This window comes from Epinephelus fuscoguttatus, linkage group LG7, assembly GCF_011397635.1.
Source record: "Epinephelus fuscoguttatus linkage group LG7, E.fuscoguttatus.final_Chr_v1".
Classification (NCBI taxonomy): domain Eukaryota; kingdom Metazoa; phylum Chordata; class Actinopteri; order Perciformes; family Serranidae; genus Epinephelus; species Epinephelus fuscoguttatus.
Window position 1 is genome coordinate 15,459,324 of NC_064758.1, and position 17,107 is coordinate 15,476,430.

A 17,107-nucleotide genomic window follows, 5' to 3' on the forward strand; every position below is an offset into this window, starting at 1 on the left:
AGAAATCAAAACCAAATGCGCACTCTATGTCCAAAATAAAAGCTTTATAACTCAGACTTGACAACCTGAAAACAACTCGTAAAGCCACACAAAAAGCAACAGACGTCGGCATTGTCAAAACGTCTTGCCTCTGCTGGAAAGTGAAAGAAATGCAGAGACAAAGGCAAGAAAACAGATTTAGTAAGAGCTCCTTTTTTCTCTCTTTAATCACTGTGCATCTTTGCTTTTCACTCGATATTAAAACCAATCCATCATGGCTGACTGGGGGGAGGTGGGGGGCTTGCAATTTTCACCCGGCTCCTGTAACTTAGGAGAGGATCCCCCCTCTGACATTATTTGGATATCAAACAGCAATTTGCCACTCATAAACACCAGCATGAATGCGAGTGCATCGGGCCAAATCCAATAAAAAAGCCGGTGCAGCTCTTGCGGCATGACACAGAGAGGGCCAGCCCCACTTTATCATCCTGATAGGATATGATGTGGTTTATATTATTACCCTGGATGGATAATAGGATTTGGACGCTTATTGGGATACCAAGTGGGTTTTTAAACAGGCTATGACTATTATGGATCAAAGTAAGGCCATACGCTGTGAGAGATTGTTCGATCAAAAGAACATCAAGCAGAGGAAAAGGAAAGAAAACAGATGGTGACAAAACTGGAAATCAGAATGTGCCATGGCTGTGACTCATTGGCATCTCTGTAAAAAGCCTTATGCAACACTCTGCATTTATCAGCCAGCTACAGCTCACGGAATTCTTTCCATTAAAAAGAGTTTCTCTAAACACCTTGTGCAACTGCTCACACTGCAAGCAGATGAGGCATCTTCAGCATCGGAGGCTACAGAGGAGCTGAGCAGTGCTCTGACGCCATTATAAAACAGTGGGTGACTGGCCTCCAACCAGGATCTACAGAGGCCTTCAGATGTTTGATTGAGAGAGAACACAGGCGTCCAGCTGTTCACCAGATATCTGCTAAAAAATATCATAATGACCTGGGATAGATGGTAAACCCGATGCTGGGAGATACATTTTCGAGGGATAATAACACCACATATGGTTACGTTTGGTAGTTAAAACTGATGACCCTTTCCCAAAAATCTCCTCTGTAGGGCGCTGCAGATAGATACCATCTTTCAGCTGGAGATTTAAGCCATGTGATAGCAGGAATGTCTGTTGAGATTTAAGCAAGAAAATGCTAAATACCTGCCATCAGCAGGGCTGCTGTGCTGTGTTTGACCCTGGCTTCTGGCTTTTGATTACCACAGAAGGAGGTAAGAGGAGAGGGGACAAATATTTACTGCTGTACATTTTCTTCTCTCAAAATGAAGGGCAGGTGGATGAAATAGAGCTGCAGAATGAAGTGAATTTGCCTACATGAAGAAGAGGAAATAAAAAACTAATAATACAATAAAAATTCACGACGATGAAAGGTTGCAGTTAACTCTTGCAAATTAATTACCATAGAGAATGAATAAGCGTTCTCACGAAAATTAACCGCATCAAAAGGTCTATTTTTAATGTTTTACTATCACTGACACTGAAGGACTCTTCTCTGTTGGTGATTTTTAAGCACTTGCGTTGACTCTTTCAGAACTCCCTCTTTTTGTCTTAATATATAATGACAAAAACTCTGTCTGTCCGTGGATGTGGGTGTCTGTTCCATGTTTTTCTCCTCACTAACTTGGTCAATCCATGTGAAATTTGGCACAGTGGTAGAGGGTCATGGGAGGATGCGAATGAAGCATTATTACATCAGTTGGCCAAAGGGGGGCGCTATAGCAACCGATTGAAATTGCAAACTTGGAATGGGCATATCTCATGCCCCGTATGTCGTAGAGTCATGAAACTGTGCACAGAGATGCCTCTCCTCATGAGGAACAAATTTGCCTCAAGAACCCATAACTTCCGGTTATATAGATTTTCCACCATTTTGGATTTTTTGAAAAACACTTAAAATCAATCTCTTCCTAGGAAGTTTGACCGATCTGCATGAAACTCAGTGAACATAATCTAGGGACCAATATCTAAAGTTCCCTCTTGGCAAAAGTTGGAAAACTTACTAAAACTGAGCTTCTATAAGGCAATGAATATTGCGGAGGGCGTGGCTCATCACATAAAGGTGTATAACATCTCAAGGGTTTCACCGATCACCACGCAACTTTGTAGGCATATGACCACACATAATCTGAGGGGACCCCTCCATTATTGACCCAATCAAACAAAATGGGGGCGCTAGAGAGCTAATTTCTTATCTAGGCCTAACCGCCATATCGATTTTTACTAAACTTGGTAGATATGTAGAACAGGATGCCTCAAGGTGACTGGAGAAATTTAACTCTAACTGGCAACTGGGTGGCGCTATAACAACAGAAAAATGCTTAAAAATGGCTAAAATGCAACCGATCATTGTGGCTCCCCCTGTGGCCGAATATTGTTTGTTTTTTTTTCTAATTTTTGGTATGACTAAGTCATGGTATGGTATGCTGTACTCAATGGGTATGGACTAGTTTGTTAAATCTAAGGAAAGTATGACATCATTATGCATCCTTTTATGGGTTGTAAAGGCTGTTTGGTTGCAACATTAGTTCAATTCCTGCCCTTGATTCCTGTTTCCTGAGGACCATAAGGGCTCACTACGACCAGAACCAAGAGAGCTCACCAGTTGTTTTACATAAACATATATATATATATATATATATATACAGTACAGGCCAAAAGTTTGGACACACCTTCTCATTCAATGCGTTTTCTTTATTTTCATGACTATTTACATTGTAGATTCTCACTGAAGGCATCAAAACTATGAATGAACACATGTGGAGTTATGTACTTAAGAAAAAAAGGTGAAATAACTGAAAACATGTTTTATATTCTCGTTTCTTCAAAATAGCCACCCTTTGCTCTGATTACTGCTTTGCACACTCTTGGCATTCATAGTTTTGATGCCTTCAGTGAGAATCTACAATGTAAATAGTCATGAAAATAAAGAAAACGCATTGAATGAGAAGGTGTGTCCAAACTTTTGGCCTGTACTGTGTGTGTGTGTGTGTGTATATATATATATATATATATATATATATATATATATATATATATATATATATATGTAAATATGTGCACCCAGTGTATATATATATATATACACTGGGAGGCTTTATTGGGCTGGATATCAAAGCTCAATACTTTCTGCTAACAACCAAAATATATCTATTCCACTCACAAAAACTGTATGAGCCAACAATGAATGGACATCATGAATAAAAAATAAATAAAACATTTTCCTTATATGTTACTGGATTAAAATGGATGCCAGTATCCATTAAGCTGCTATATAAAGTATAAAGTATAAAGAATACCAAATGTCAAAGCATTTAACATTAAAAATCAAATATCTCTTGACAATGACAAATGACAAGCTGCTCCTTTTCTTTAACACAGCAAGGCTCAACAATAAGAACTGACCAATTGACTGGGCAAGTAAAATGCCAAGTTGGGCTAGCAAATCTAGCAACTCACGAAAAAGGATTAAACACAATTTTTTTCCCAGAGCTGATGATGGAAGTAGCTAAGGATTGAGCCATCTCATTTCCTTCTCATCCCTGTTAAAGAGTTATACATGAACAGTATTGATCAGGCACTCACAAGTCCATCACTGCAGAAAAGAAGGGGAGATTATTTTTACCATTTTCAATACCCAATAATGTTTTTTGCTTTGCATATTTGACACACTGTGTCCTTGTCCCATGTCATTCACTTAAATATCAAACATGATGATAAACTTTAATCTAATAAATAAAACTATTTGTGTAGGGGGAAAGTAAAAGTTGACTATGGGCAATAATCTGATGGAATAAAAGACATGATAGAACAATTAAACATAGCTTACACTGGGAATTTACCTGCTCAAACAAGATTTAAACTACAAGTTAAGTGCATCAGAGTTCTCAAAAATTCTTGGTGTCCTTGACCAACAGTGTTGCACTGTACATCTTTGGCTTGCACCATAGCAATAACCCAAATTTGTAAAATACCAGTGCAGTGCCCTAGGTATGCCAACTTAGATCTCCTCACATCTGACCAGAAAAACTCTGCATTGCACAGTGAAGCGTAAAGGTTGTTTGAAACCATCTATTTTACCCATTGTACAGGAAACAAGCCACCAAAGCAGCACGGACATGACAGAGCGCAGGGTGCCTATAGCTAAACAAAAAAATACCCTTTCAAGTTGAACGGATACCACAGAGATAATCTGATTTGTGGCATATTTCAATATCAGCATTGTATATTTTGTCTTCCGTAGTTACGACATTCTCTTTAGCATTTTCAAGAGGTAATTGGAAATTTCATCATCAAAGCACATCTTTCCAAGAGTACATCACACAGTTTGACATCAAAAAATTGCCTCTTTGTTCCCTCTGTCTAATGGTGATTACAGAGGAGAAACGGCTTGAAGAACAATGATTGGCAAAAGTAAAGAAATGAAGTGCAACAGAGTGAGACGATTGACTTCTGCATTTGACTAAAACTTCCAGCTTCATTCACATGGACTCACAGAGAGAATTTCATTAGACTTACAATCCCAAGTCAACACAGCAGTAAGTCTTTAGTGTTGCTTGTTCAGAGGAGCTTGACCACGGCAGAAATATTAGCACGCCCAGAAGACTTGCAATAAATACTACAGGAGGTACATGTAATTACACCAAATTTACCTCCAAGCAATAAAAGAGTTTCCTATTAGGGTTGCTAGGTTATGGCAAAAATCATCATCACAGTTATTTTGTTCAATATCTAACAGAATTATTCACTGACTTTGAAAGCATAATGTACTGATTAAAAGCGTTCTATGTAAGAATGTGGCCAAAACAGTTATTGCACTCAAATTCAAAATACTGCCGCGAGTTTCCGCCCCCCCTCCCCTACAGATTCGAGGTTGCTGGACAGCGGCACGCTGGAGACTGATTTGTTTGCCCGCGGGCGGCTGCCGTGGCAGGGCCGCATTACCGCGTCCTTGATCTTCGGTTTTCCAGCGGATCGTTCAAGCAAGTCCGGCTTCTCTGCTGCTAACGCTGCTGCCGGGATACAGCTGAGGAGGAGCCGGCTGCTAATGCTATGTTAGGGATGGAATGATTGCTGATATTACGGTAAATTGCGGTTAATTTTTACACGGTAAGAATTACCGTTTATGTTTAAATTAATTGCATTATTGCGGTGGATTATCAGGATATGTAATAACAGCCTTATTCAAGTCTCGCGATGCAGGCGCTGCAAGAATGTGTAGCATGTGTAAACACAAAGAATGAAAACATGGTGGAAGGTGGTGATAGCGGGACTCAGGACATTTTCCCCCCCAACTAAACGCACAAAGTCTGAGGTCTGGGCGTACTTTGGGTTTCTGAAGAATGCCGAGGGACAGCTGGCGGAGGACAACTATCCTGTGTGCAGAACATGCAGAAAGAAAGTTGCTGCGAAGGGTAGCAACACTACAAATCTGCTGGCTCATCTCCGTGACCATCATCCACAGCTTTACAGCCAATGCAAGTTATGCTATGTAAACGTCAGTTATTGTGTGAGGGACTTCGGTTTTACTGAGATTGTCATAATGTGTAACTCTCGACGTATACGGGACATCTGAGCCATATCTGTCCTCCTAAACGGCGACTAGGTTTTCCGTTTTCTGATCTGTGCTTCATCCACACAAGCTGCTGACTTCAGAATGACGCAGAGAGACGCAACTTTCTACATTTAATTTCTAGTTTTTAGATTTGGCCCCTACTACTGAGATTGACCAAGATTCCACCAACCAGCAGTGTGCAGTAGGCCTACAGTAAAACTGAAGATAGCGTGATACAGAAGATTCAATGTAAAACCTTTTTCTTGTAAAATGGACAAATGTTACATGAGGTTGGGCTGCCTGGCTGCCTGTCTCTGTGTGCTGCAGTATTTAAAGGCTCCACACAACTTAGCTGTGTCGTTTAAGGTGACTGATGCAGTTAAGCCAAATGGTCCATTTTGAATTCACTGGGCTTCTCACAGGTTTTATGTATCTGCTGCTAACAAAGTGGCGCTGCTTCTTAGCGGGGCTGCTGAACCTGTCGATCATGAAAGTTAAACCTATAATGACAGTGACAGTGAGCTGACAAAAATGTCTGCTATTGTTCACTTGTGTGGATGAGCAGAGAATTAACGAGTTGCATCTGTGAACACCTTAAAAGAGGCAGAAATACTGGAATGGAAACCATTACATGTTCAATTCTTGTTCTCAGTACATGCTGATTGCAAATCAATCAAATTTTTTTGTTCACATGTGTTCAGTGGGAGTGTGAAAACTAAGAGGGCTGAGTTTAAATAGCAAAATACACCAAAGCCTCCACAATTTGAGTCTGCCAGCATTTCACAATTGAAAGGTGTGAACAAGATGCTTTCCTGGTTTCCCCGGGTCATTCTAAAAATTGCAGCAATGGAAAGCCAAGCACAACCGCTCCAAGTACACTGACTTCCTCAATACCACTATGCCTGTGCAGTTCAACAAGGACATATTGTTGACTCTTAAAGGGATGGTTCAGATTATGGACATTAGTGTTTTAGATAATAAGTTCAGATTCACCAATGTCACACAAAAAAACAAAGAAACTAACTGATCAAGTCAGTGGTAGACTAGCAGCTCCCATATTCTGTGAGGTAAGATTACATTTTTTTGTCAAAGGAGTTTTGTGGCTTTGAGGAGAGCGCAGATAAATGTAATGGCCTTGACTACCCATCAGAAAGGGCTGTCTGACAGCAAAGTAAAGCAATGAAAATATTCTCAATATAGGGTTAAGATAAATTGATATTAATTTTTTTACGTGAGCCTAACTGGGGACATGCCGACTGTCATCCACTGAAGGTAATACTGTACACTGACTAAATAAATACCTCATACAGCCTCATTTAAAAAAATCTAAACTAACCATTTAATTGCCCCTACACACCCTTGGTCCAGTCACACAGATGTTTTCGTTTATTTTAGCTGATTAGGCCATTTCAAAGGTATGCTCACGTTACACTTTCATAATATAACCAATTATCTTCTATTAAAGCCTGCACAACAGATTAATCTAGTGTGTGTTCCCAGTTTCGATGTAAATTCCCCCCAGATTCGCAGCTCAGAGTTCACCTTTATTCATCTGTGACCAAGCGAATGTGCTCGGTCAGCCAATGGACACACTCATGCATTGTTTGGAAATGGAGAAGTTATTACTTTAGTGGGTTTCATATACTCCTGAGACCTGAACTTTTGTTTGGTATGCATTATTAATTTATCCTAGCTACTTGAGATTAGTAGGACATAAGTATAAAAACCTAAACACTGTCAACAATAATAAAGTCCTAATGTCCTCAAACCAGTACTTCCTAATTAACAGTGTCTTAACTTGTTACTGTTGCTGAAATTGGTCAAATTTGTTGCCATATCAAACTACAAACATTATTAATCATAAACACACAAGTTTCAACCATTAAATGTGATCAGGTTTTGGACCTTGTCCACTTTTGTGTCTGGATCAGCTGCAGACTGACGGCAGAAGAGCTTAGATTCTCTGCCCGAGCCCAAACCCGCCACTATCCTCAGACTCAGACGGGTCGGGCTCCTCATATTAGACCTAGGCTATGGAACCAACTACTTATCACACCTGGGAGGGGGGTTGCGTGGCCCCCACTTGATGTTGCCACTGGCCACGCACATGTGAGTTCCTCCCTTCACGCGCATCACACTTGACCTGCTACACATAGGCCTAACGAGCGAAATGGAGCTTTCGGACGTCAAGAAAAAAAATAGCCTTAGGAGAGTTTAAATTGGCCCAATCTCAAGGGAAGTCCGAGGTTTGGGACAGCTTTAAATTAGTTGTCAACGGTAACGTGTGTGTCGGCTTTGTCGAGTGTACTATTATTAATGAACACCCTGTTCTGAGATAATCCTCCCTCATTGTTGCACTATTCATTAAGATCCTCCTGAACAGATTTCAGTCATTCAAACAACTCTCGTTCAAAACATCTGTTGTAACGTCCCAATCCTTAAAAAAACAAATGTCTGGTTTAAACTGGCCTCAGGCTCCTAATTATAGTTAAAGGGACGGGCCAGGCTGGGCTCGGACAGAACATGCACAGGCTCAGGTGAGGTCGGGCTGGATTTTTTGGGCCCGATCTAAGCTCTACTTGGCAGAGATGGCAGCCATCTTGTTTTTACAGGAATTTGTGTATTGTGCTCTTACTAACACTAGATGGCACAAAAAAGTGTCCACGACAGTTCTAAGTTCAGTAGAATGAAGTTTAAGGTCAAGTAAACCCAAAATGTGATGTCCACGTATGAGGACGCAGTGTCTCAGGAGGTACATTATCCCACTACCAGACTACAAAGCGTCACACTCATACACTGTTTACAGTTTGTCATCTCTGATCAATATTTATTTAATACTCTCATATCACACAGAACATCACATCCTTTTTCAGGCTTTGTTGAACTTTGTTATCATTTCTTATTCAGTTAGGACTATTCTATGTAATAAAGCAATGCTTACGTTCTGAAACCAAGATTTCAGGGAATTTAGGGACAGTTAAATTCTTTGTCACAGTTATTGTGCAATGTAGTACGATTGAACCTTTTAACCCTGCAAAACTAATGGAACACTTTTCATTTGTGATGACTGCCTTATTACTTATTGATCTGCTGTTCACTGTGTCTACTATAAACAGTGTAAAAGGTAGCTGATACCAATTTGTATTGTATCCATAATTTTCTTCTGAAAAAAATCCTCTAACTCTCATGAGTTCCTGCCTCACATATAATGTGCTCCTCTTCAACTTTCTGGGTGAGAAATGAGTGGAGCCCTTATAGGACGGGACTTGTTGGATGCAACTGGAATCACTTATTGGCAATCACAGTAGTTTGTAACTCGCAGAGTTTCGGCTGACAACGTTCTGAAGAGTGCAGCAAAACATAGTCCAATCATCAGTGCTAATTGAAAGCCTTGAGTGGTGGTGCTTTTGAGCTGGTTTTAATTAAATAATGGCTGTGCTAAATTCATGTAATTCATGCTTGAAAGGGCATTGATTTCACTCTATAATCATCAGTCCACTGCTTATCAAAACAACATGAGAGGAGTTTAAAATAGAGCCCCCAAAACCACAGTAAATCACAGCTGCATGTTATCTACAGTTGCCAGGCCTTATTTTAAACCTATTGTAAAGCTACCTCGTTCAGGGAGATCTTGTTGTTTTTGATCCTCTGGGGTGGGCTTTTCCATGTTTTCCCAAAGAAGTGCTGATGGTTTCTATCAAACAGGGTCACTCGCAGTTGGTAGGTCACATCTTGTCCCGCCTCTGACATCTCCTGTTTATAAAAATGGATGACACCCACATTAGAAAAGTCACAGGTAATCCTTGCCCTAAAAGATTTAGATGTATAAAAAAATACACCTTAAATATTCCAATTTAATGATGCTCAACTTCTTTATACATGATCCAAACCCTAAATTCTGCATATACATACTACCCTAATGAACACACACTCCACAGAAATCACTAAGCTGAAATTAGCTTCCCAGTCAGCAGTTAAGGGGAGAGTTAAAGGGACACGTAATTTAAAATGCTGAGCGACCCATCCTCAGCTTTTTGCACCTGTTACTGTTGTGAAAGCATGTTAGAGATTTAAGGGTAAAGCCTCAATGCTGTCTGAAACACACTTTTTAAATCTGTCTAACATTTACTTAAACTTGTCAAATCTGTACAAGATTATCTGAGCTAGACTAAGGTTGATGAGAAAACAGTTTCAGATTTGTTAAACCTTTATTCTATTTGTGAAAATGCAAAAAAAAAAAAAAACAGATTTCACTGCTTTTTTTCACATGTAGATCAAAAACCACTATACTTAGACTTGTCAAATCCGAACTGAATTATCCCAGATAGGATAAATATTATTTAAAACACGGTTTCAGTTTTGTGAAACCTTTATTCTATTTGTGAAAATTCAAAAAAAGGAAAAAGTCAAGGTTATCTTGAAGAGTATTTCCACGAAACAACAATGCGCTAAGACTTAAAACTGCAGTGGTGTTAGCTGGATTATCTCTAAACCGAATTTACAAGAGGATCCATAGCATGCTCACTGTGGTATTTTGTCGTGGTGAACTCAAGTGACCGGTGTAATAAATGCAAGGTCACCTTTAATTATAAAACTTTTGGATGGAGTTTTGCTCATTTTGTTCAGATGCACTGTGACGTATTTATTACATATAGGGGCGGACACTGTGGGGTCACAGGCTTTTATCTTATCTTTGCTAACTAATTAATATAGAAAGTAACGCTCTACTCCACGAATTAGAATCTACATGGAATTTACTTCGTTTAACAGCCACCAAATTTCTGCCATGAGCACAACTGTTTCTAAATCTCTACCAAGCATTCAGCGTTAGTTGTGAGCTATCACCTGCGGGAGGTGAGCAGCAGTGAGCCGGCTGAGGCTGAGCTGGAAGCCGTGGGACTGGGTGAAGTGGCTTTCCACAGCCAGGCGGACAGTCTGACTGGGCGGGGGAACCAACCGGCTTCTGTCAAACACTTCTCTCCAGCCGTCCGCCATGGTGGATATGTCTTCTGTTTGGACCATTGTCTCTAGTTAACAGCAAAATAAGATTGACATTGCGAAAAAAAGTGAAATTAAGGGTACAACTAAGATGTTACTGGGAATGTTATCTTTTCTACCCGTTTAGATTTTCAAACCCGCGGCCGCCATGTTGAAATTGGATTGTACTACTCAGTGCAGAGGGGTGAGCCAAGTAAATCAATTATGTCATTCGGGGTTTTTATGTGTTGAAAATAATAACGTAAACAATAAAGATTTAACATACGACAATTGTGCTTATGCACCGAGTCGTTTTACTACTAAACTACGCATCTAAACAAAATGTTACAATCTTCGACTCAAATCCTCCACACCTTTCACTTGGTATTTCCCACCGCGCTGCATCAGTTGCTATGGTAATATTCAATTTAGCATACAGTTGAAGTCTTTCATAAATGCGACTAAAAATGAATATCCACAAGTGTTTCAGTATTATGTATGTGCTTACAAAAATATATAGTTATTTAGCAATTATTTTAAAATATTATTCAAATTATTCATAGTAATTGTAGTGTATTATATTGTATAGCATTACAACAGTCTGAGGTGACAGGAAACATTCAAATTGCTAATTTAAGATGAAACAGTTAAACTTAAAAGGTGGCCCATTACAGTAAAAAGGGTCTGTGGCCCTTTTTATTGCAAAGTATAGATAATTTCCCATGACTGGCTGTTAAAGTTTAGGAAGCGGGAAGTACAGGTCTTTTTAAGTCCCATTTTACCTGATGGTCCACTTTATCTGACTTCAGTGTGTGTGGGACAAGGGGGGATTAAATTAATTGCTGTGTGAAATGGCTGGCCTGCCTACAGCTGAATTCATCCCTGCTAGAGACAATCTCCCCGAAATGTCAGATAGAGCCAAGGCAGGATGCTTCCATATAGGTAGCTACATGCTCAAAACAGACTTTATATGTGATTTGGGAGAAGCCCTTCAGACAGTCAAGAAGTTAAGTATAAAAAAAGGTTGAGGCCGGGCACAAAAGGTTGAGGCTGGGAAAAACTTTTTATTGCTTTAAGTTTGGGGAACTGTTATGTAATAGGTTCCTCTGGGTGCCAGAATTGAAGGGCAATGGTGGCTGACAGCAATGGAATAAGTACAGAGCCCCTAAATCTCACAAGATTGGTTTACTTTTATTTGTACTGCCACTGGCTCCACATGTGAAGTATAAATTTACCCACACAGTCATTGCCATTACTAGTGGAGTCAAAGCTGCTCAACAATTCCAGTCAGAGGGCCCATGAAGATAAAAAAAAAAAAAAATTAACTAGCATACAAACTTGAATTTTTCATGGTGGTATTAGCCCAGCACTTTTGTGGATGTAAACATCAAGCACTTTGTCCCGCATTTGCACTGTCCTTCATGCAACAACATATAGTGTTACCAGTCTGCATTTACACAATAACAGTATAAGCAAATATAGGTAATTGAAAATTATTTGAATATTACAATATCCAGCCTCCCTTTGGCCAGCTACAACATCAGAATTCTGCTTACACGTTAATGCATTAATATAATAATATTATTGGCCCGGTATGTGTGCACATACAAGGAATTTGACTCTGTTTTTCTTTTGTTTGTTTGTTTTTTGGGGGGTTTTTTGTTTTGTTTTTTTTTCTTTCAATGTAACCTACAAAGACAGAAATAGATATGCAGCTTTCAAAAAAGAGCACCAAAGCTGAGCAAAATTAAACATGCACGTGTTAACTTTGAGGTTTTATTCATTTTGTTGATAATTATTCACTTACATTTTGAATGCAAGGCTTTTCCCGAGTAATAGAGTTTTTTTTAAAAAAAAATGGTATGGTCATTTTTACTTAGGCAAAATATAGATAAAACACCTCATACACCACTATTCAGCATTCAAGAAAAGACAATAGCAGGGGAGAGACACCAGGGGGCAGCAGTGCACCATCACCGAGTGCAGTCAGCCTCAAGAGGAAGAAGAAGGAAGCGGTAGGTACAAACTGGACACTGCAATGTTTGGACTCTTCAGGAAAAGTAAACCTGTGAAAATTAGGAGCCGTAATGACAACAGAAAATACGGAGTTGCAGCAAAGGGTGTGAAGGAGTTGCTTAAAAAGGGCTGCAAGTTATTACAGGTGAGTTTGTGTGGTTTATTCCGGTTTGTTTTAGCGTTAACAGCTGTTCCGCTTTCTCTTCGGCGAGGATACGGTTAAAATGAGAGAAGAAGAAAAGTCAACACTGTTTGCAAACACAAGAAAACACACAGCTGTTAACCAGCAGCTGCTCAGGTGCATGGTTGAAGGTGAATATATTAAGATAACTTTAGCTGTTTGGCTAACAGCTGTTAGATACAGGGGCGGTTTCCTTCAGACAACCTGGACAAAGAGATATGCCTACATGTTTCCGATACAGTTATCTGATTCTGCACATGAGATGATACAACCTAATTTATCCACAGGAGGGAGGTTTAGCATTACAGCAGCACATAGACAGGCCAGAGAGGCAGGTAGCAACATGTTAGAAAGTCATGTACAGTGCACTACCTCTGACAAGTGTGCATACATGTAATGGAAGTGCAAAAACAACTGACAGCAGATGTTTCATAGTAAAGCATAACTTAAAAAACATCCTGTTCCTTTCAAATGAAATGTAACATATGACCAAGTGTGTTTCAGAGGTAGTGGCCACAACAGTTCATCTTTATTCAGAGGAGGCCAGACAAGCAGACGCCGCCCGCCTTCTAGCACCAGATACACAAGATAAATTTCATCTGAACAGACTGTCAGAGATAGCTCTGTGGTGTAAGGCAAGATTTGATCTAAAAAATTACAACACAAGAACTACAAAGGGAAATAAATGCAGATCATCATATTCTGTCATCATAACTCTCACTATCCACAGTGGTCATATTGTAAGACAGTGAGGGAAAGATAGTGGGCATCCCCTTGGCTTATGTTAAACTCTAAGAAATATATCTTTGTAATGGCTCAGAATTTGTGAGGCTTTGTCCTACACATCACTTGACTTTAAACATCTTGTATCATAATTCTTATTGTTGTATAAATTGATGTCATTTCCAGTTGCCATTGTCTGGTGCACATGTGTGTTTGTATGCGGATGGGACCAAAGTGACGGAGGGATTCTTCCCAACTCTTCCAGACAACACTGAACTTGTTCTCCTCTCCAGCGATCAGACATGGAGTGGAGGTAGGTGAATCAACCTAAAAGAAAAAGAGACAAGACAAATTCTTTTACTCTGTACTTGTGTATGTGTTCTTTAGGTTTAAATGGAGGATAATGGTTATGTTGTCTGACCCCAGTAACCTCAGTGCTTCCAATTCCAGTTGTGTGTGACATCGATCAGTTACTGAACACAGACCGGCACGCCGATGGCCTCATTAAAGCGGCGAGAGGGCTCCTGTCTGATGAGCAGTCTCATAAAAGACGTAAAATCCTGACTGACCTGCTGTTCAACCTGGAGGACAGATCTGAGCTGGAGAGGAGAGAGGAGGATGAAGACTGGTTCAAAGGTACAAAGTTTAATAGAGAGTCTGGACATTTACACTGAAGCTGCTTGGTTTATGGGTTGGTACGGCAATATACTGCAGCCACAATGATTTAAAAAAGAAAATGTTTCTCATTAGAAGAAGTAAACTTATTTGTTTTAAAGAGATCCTTTTCATGTTAAAGGGCAACAGCCTCTAAAGTGCTTGTTTTGCCACTGACAGGCACAGATTGTTATTTTTAGTGTCTGACATTATGGAAAGGATCCCTACAGTGGTCGATGTTTGTGTTAAAATAGTAAGATCCTTTTTGTTTGACCAGAAACAACCCCAAAAACGCATTCGCCAAACCCACCAGACTCTTTTTAAATAAAGAGTAATTCTATCGTCCTAAAACACACTTCATTCAAAGCTGATGGAAACAAAATAAAACTCACAAAACTATCTTGGTTCAACTTTCCACTGTTCTAACAATGGTCAAATCTGGTTTGGTTGAAATAAACCTTTAAGTCACCCAGTTGGATGTGAAGATGTGAAGGCTCTATGCACGCTAAAATAACTGTTTATTTAAATGGAGTCTGGTTGGTTTGGCGATAACGATTTGGGGGCTGTTTCTGGTTAAACAAAAAGGATCTTATTCAACAAGCACTTATAGTGGGCGTCAGTTGACGGTGCACAAATGTCTCAAGTGGTTACATTGCAACATGTTTGCAGCTGCTTGCTGCAGCGCTATCGCTCTATACTGGACCACAAAAGCTGTGGTTTTAACCTCGAGCTCATGAGACATTTAGTGTTGTAGATTAAGATCATTTGCACAGGCCAGGCTGTATAGAGGTTAATATGTCTTTTAGAAAGTATACTCCACTGATGATCACATGGTCCAGTAACTTCTGAGACCCCTCTCCCCACAGCTCTCTGACATAGGAGACGTAATGGCTGTGTCCAACATTTTTTATAACTCTCTAGGTCTTTAGTCTAAACAGTACAATATGAAAGCAGGCATTGCAGCTAATTTAACAATACAAACAATTTACTCTGACCTACAGATGTCCCACTAAACACTTGATGTGCCCCTAAATTCATCTGTCGTTGAGTTTGTTGTTAAGTGCGGTCTCGTTTCAGGTGTCGATGCTCGATTTAAGACAAAGTCTGCCTACATGAAGTTCAACTGTGAGAGCAGGATACGAAGCTACATGAAGGAGGTAAAACTCATCAGTCTATTCATCAACGTTCAGGTGTCTGGTATCAAATATAATGTTTAGGTTGAAACTCTGTTCTCAGGTGGATGGCACAACCAAAACCATCGAGAAGGCTAAAATCAAGGCAGAGTTTCTGAAAGCATCGAAATGCCTGGCAGAAACACTGAAGGCGGCGAGGTACAACGGCAGCTACTTTGACAGGACTGAAAAGGAGCTGGATCGCCTCTGTACTCAGGAAGGATGGTTTACCTGTCAGGTATTACAGACGTAAAACCACATACCGGGCTTTGAGGAGTACTGTCTTCTTAAATGACAATTTGTAAATCAAGTACTCATACTGTGTTACGGTGAATTTAGGAAGAATTTATACCTCTGCACAGGACAAACAATCTAAAAGTGCATTAAGTTCTTGATGAATAAAAGTAAAAGGGGCTCTGCATTTAACAACAGCAAAACTATTTCCGAACATCTGTTCAGAAACTCTCACACGACTTGTGCAGTACATTCCATGTCTCATTTATCCAGTCCTGTGCTCAGTATTTCCCAAGCAGACAGCCCTTTCTGATGGAGAACTGAAGTGAAAGTGATCTATGCTCTCTTCAAAGCCAGACTCCATTGACAAAAACACAAACTGCACCTCGCTGAACATGGGAGCTGCTGGTCTATCACTGCCTTGTTCAGTCAGTTTAAGTAATTGTGTGACTCTGGTGTTTTAAAGGGTTAGTTTAAATTCACCAAAGTAACACAAACACATTACGGATGATATACCACTATACCACACTTTCCACACAACTTATACAACATTTTAAAAGACCTGGACCTGCTTTTGAGACCTCCTCTTCTCTGTTGCTTCCACAGGGATCATTTGAGCAGGAAGTTTGCCTGTCTCTCCACTCCATCAACCCGTACGGCAGCCGAGAGAGCAGGATTCTCTTCAGCACATGGAATCTGGACCATAGGTTGGACTCTTTAGCCTTTAGTCAAAAAGCATTTCACTATCACAAAGGGCAAACCAAGCCTAGCTTTGTGCTTTCTAATGATTATATATTCAAAATCATTTATTTATACATTTCATTTGACGTATCAGGAAAAGTATTTGAGTTATATGACATCACATTATGTGACCTCTGTCCCTCATGTGATAGAGGGGTCAAGGGTGTCACTACTGCATTGAGTAGGGTTATGCAATAACTGAGTGAATTGAAATGTTTAAAGACGTGCCGGAAAAAGCCTTACCGAAAGGATCAAAGGCCTTATTTGGGTTAATATTAAATTAGTTAATAATTAGGCTCAAGGATCAAATCATCCATCAGGCTTCGTCAGGCTTTGGTAGACAGTGATCTGATATAACAGCTGACAGCAGATGATGACTTATTAATTAGAACAAGATACCTGCTGGTTTAAGACACAACTTAAAACATTTCTTCTTCGTCTTGTGTCCAGGATTGAAAAGAAAAGGACCATCATTCCCGCTCTGCTGGAAGCTCTCCAGAATCACAAGAGCGAAGATGTCAACCTGAACTACTTCTACCGCCTGCTGTTCACCAGGGAGAACCTGAAGCTGGTTCACATCGTGTGCCATGACAAAGGTGCTCACAACCTGCTGTGTGACACCAAGAAGATTTTTAAACATACCATTAACACTGACAACACAAAACAGAAGCTTAAAGGGAAGAAGAGGCGCTTGGTGTGATATTTTTACCCTTACTTTTATGAAAAAAATGATCATTTGAACTGTGACGACATAATGTGTTACACTGGAAAGATTTATCTCAGGGTCCACTGT

General features: G+C 39.9%; 2 protein-coding genes across 3 annotated transcripts in view; one reads left to right on the forward strand and one right to left on the reverse strand.

Annotated features, from left to right (window-relative positions):
* The window catches only part of nphp4 (nephronophthisis 4), a 228,977-nt gene extending 218,176 nt beyond the window's left edge, over positions 1–10,801 (reverse strand). The window contains exons 1-3 of one of the 2 annotated variants that reach the window (XM_049581243.1): positions 10,734–10,801; positions 10,462–10,643; positions 9,232–9,369 (exon numbers count right to left, since the gene is read on the reverse strand). In XM_049581243.1, coding sequence (XP_049437200.1) covers positions 9,232–9,369; positions 10,462–10,638 — 315 coding nt within the window. In that variant the 5' untranslated portion in view covers positions 10,639–10,643; positions 10,734–10,801. Of the gene's footprint in view, positions 1–9,231; positions 9,370–10,461 lie in introns of both variants that reach the window. The other variant, XM_049581242.1, reaches the window with a different exon arrangement.
* A 1,548-nt stretch (positions 10,802–12,349) lies between these two features.
* Positions 12,350–17,064, forward strand: dffb (DNA fragmentation factor, beta polypeptide (caspase-activated DNase)). Its single transcript, XM_049581251.1, has 7 exons — positions 12,350–12,754; positions 13,700–13,826; positions 13,964–14,149; positions 15,245–15,324; positions 15,404–15,577; positions 16,180–16,280; positions 16,765–17,064. Exons 1-7 carry the CDS (start codon positions 12,632–12,634, stop codon positions 17,012–17,014), a joined length of 1,041 nt encoding a protein of 346 aa, XP_049437208.1. The 5' UTR covers positions 12,350–12,631; the 3' UTR covers positions 17,015–17,064.
* The last annotated feature ends 43 nt before the right edge of the window (positions 17,065–17,107 follow it).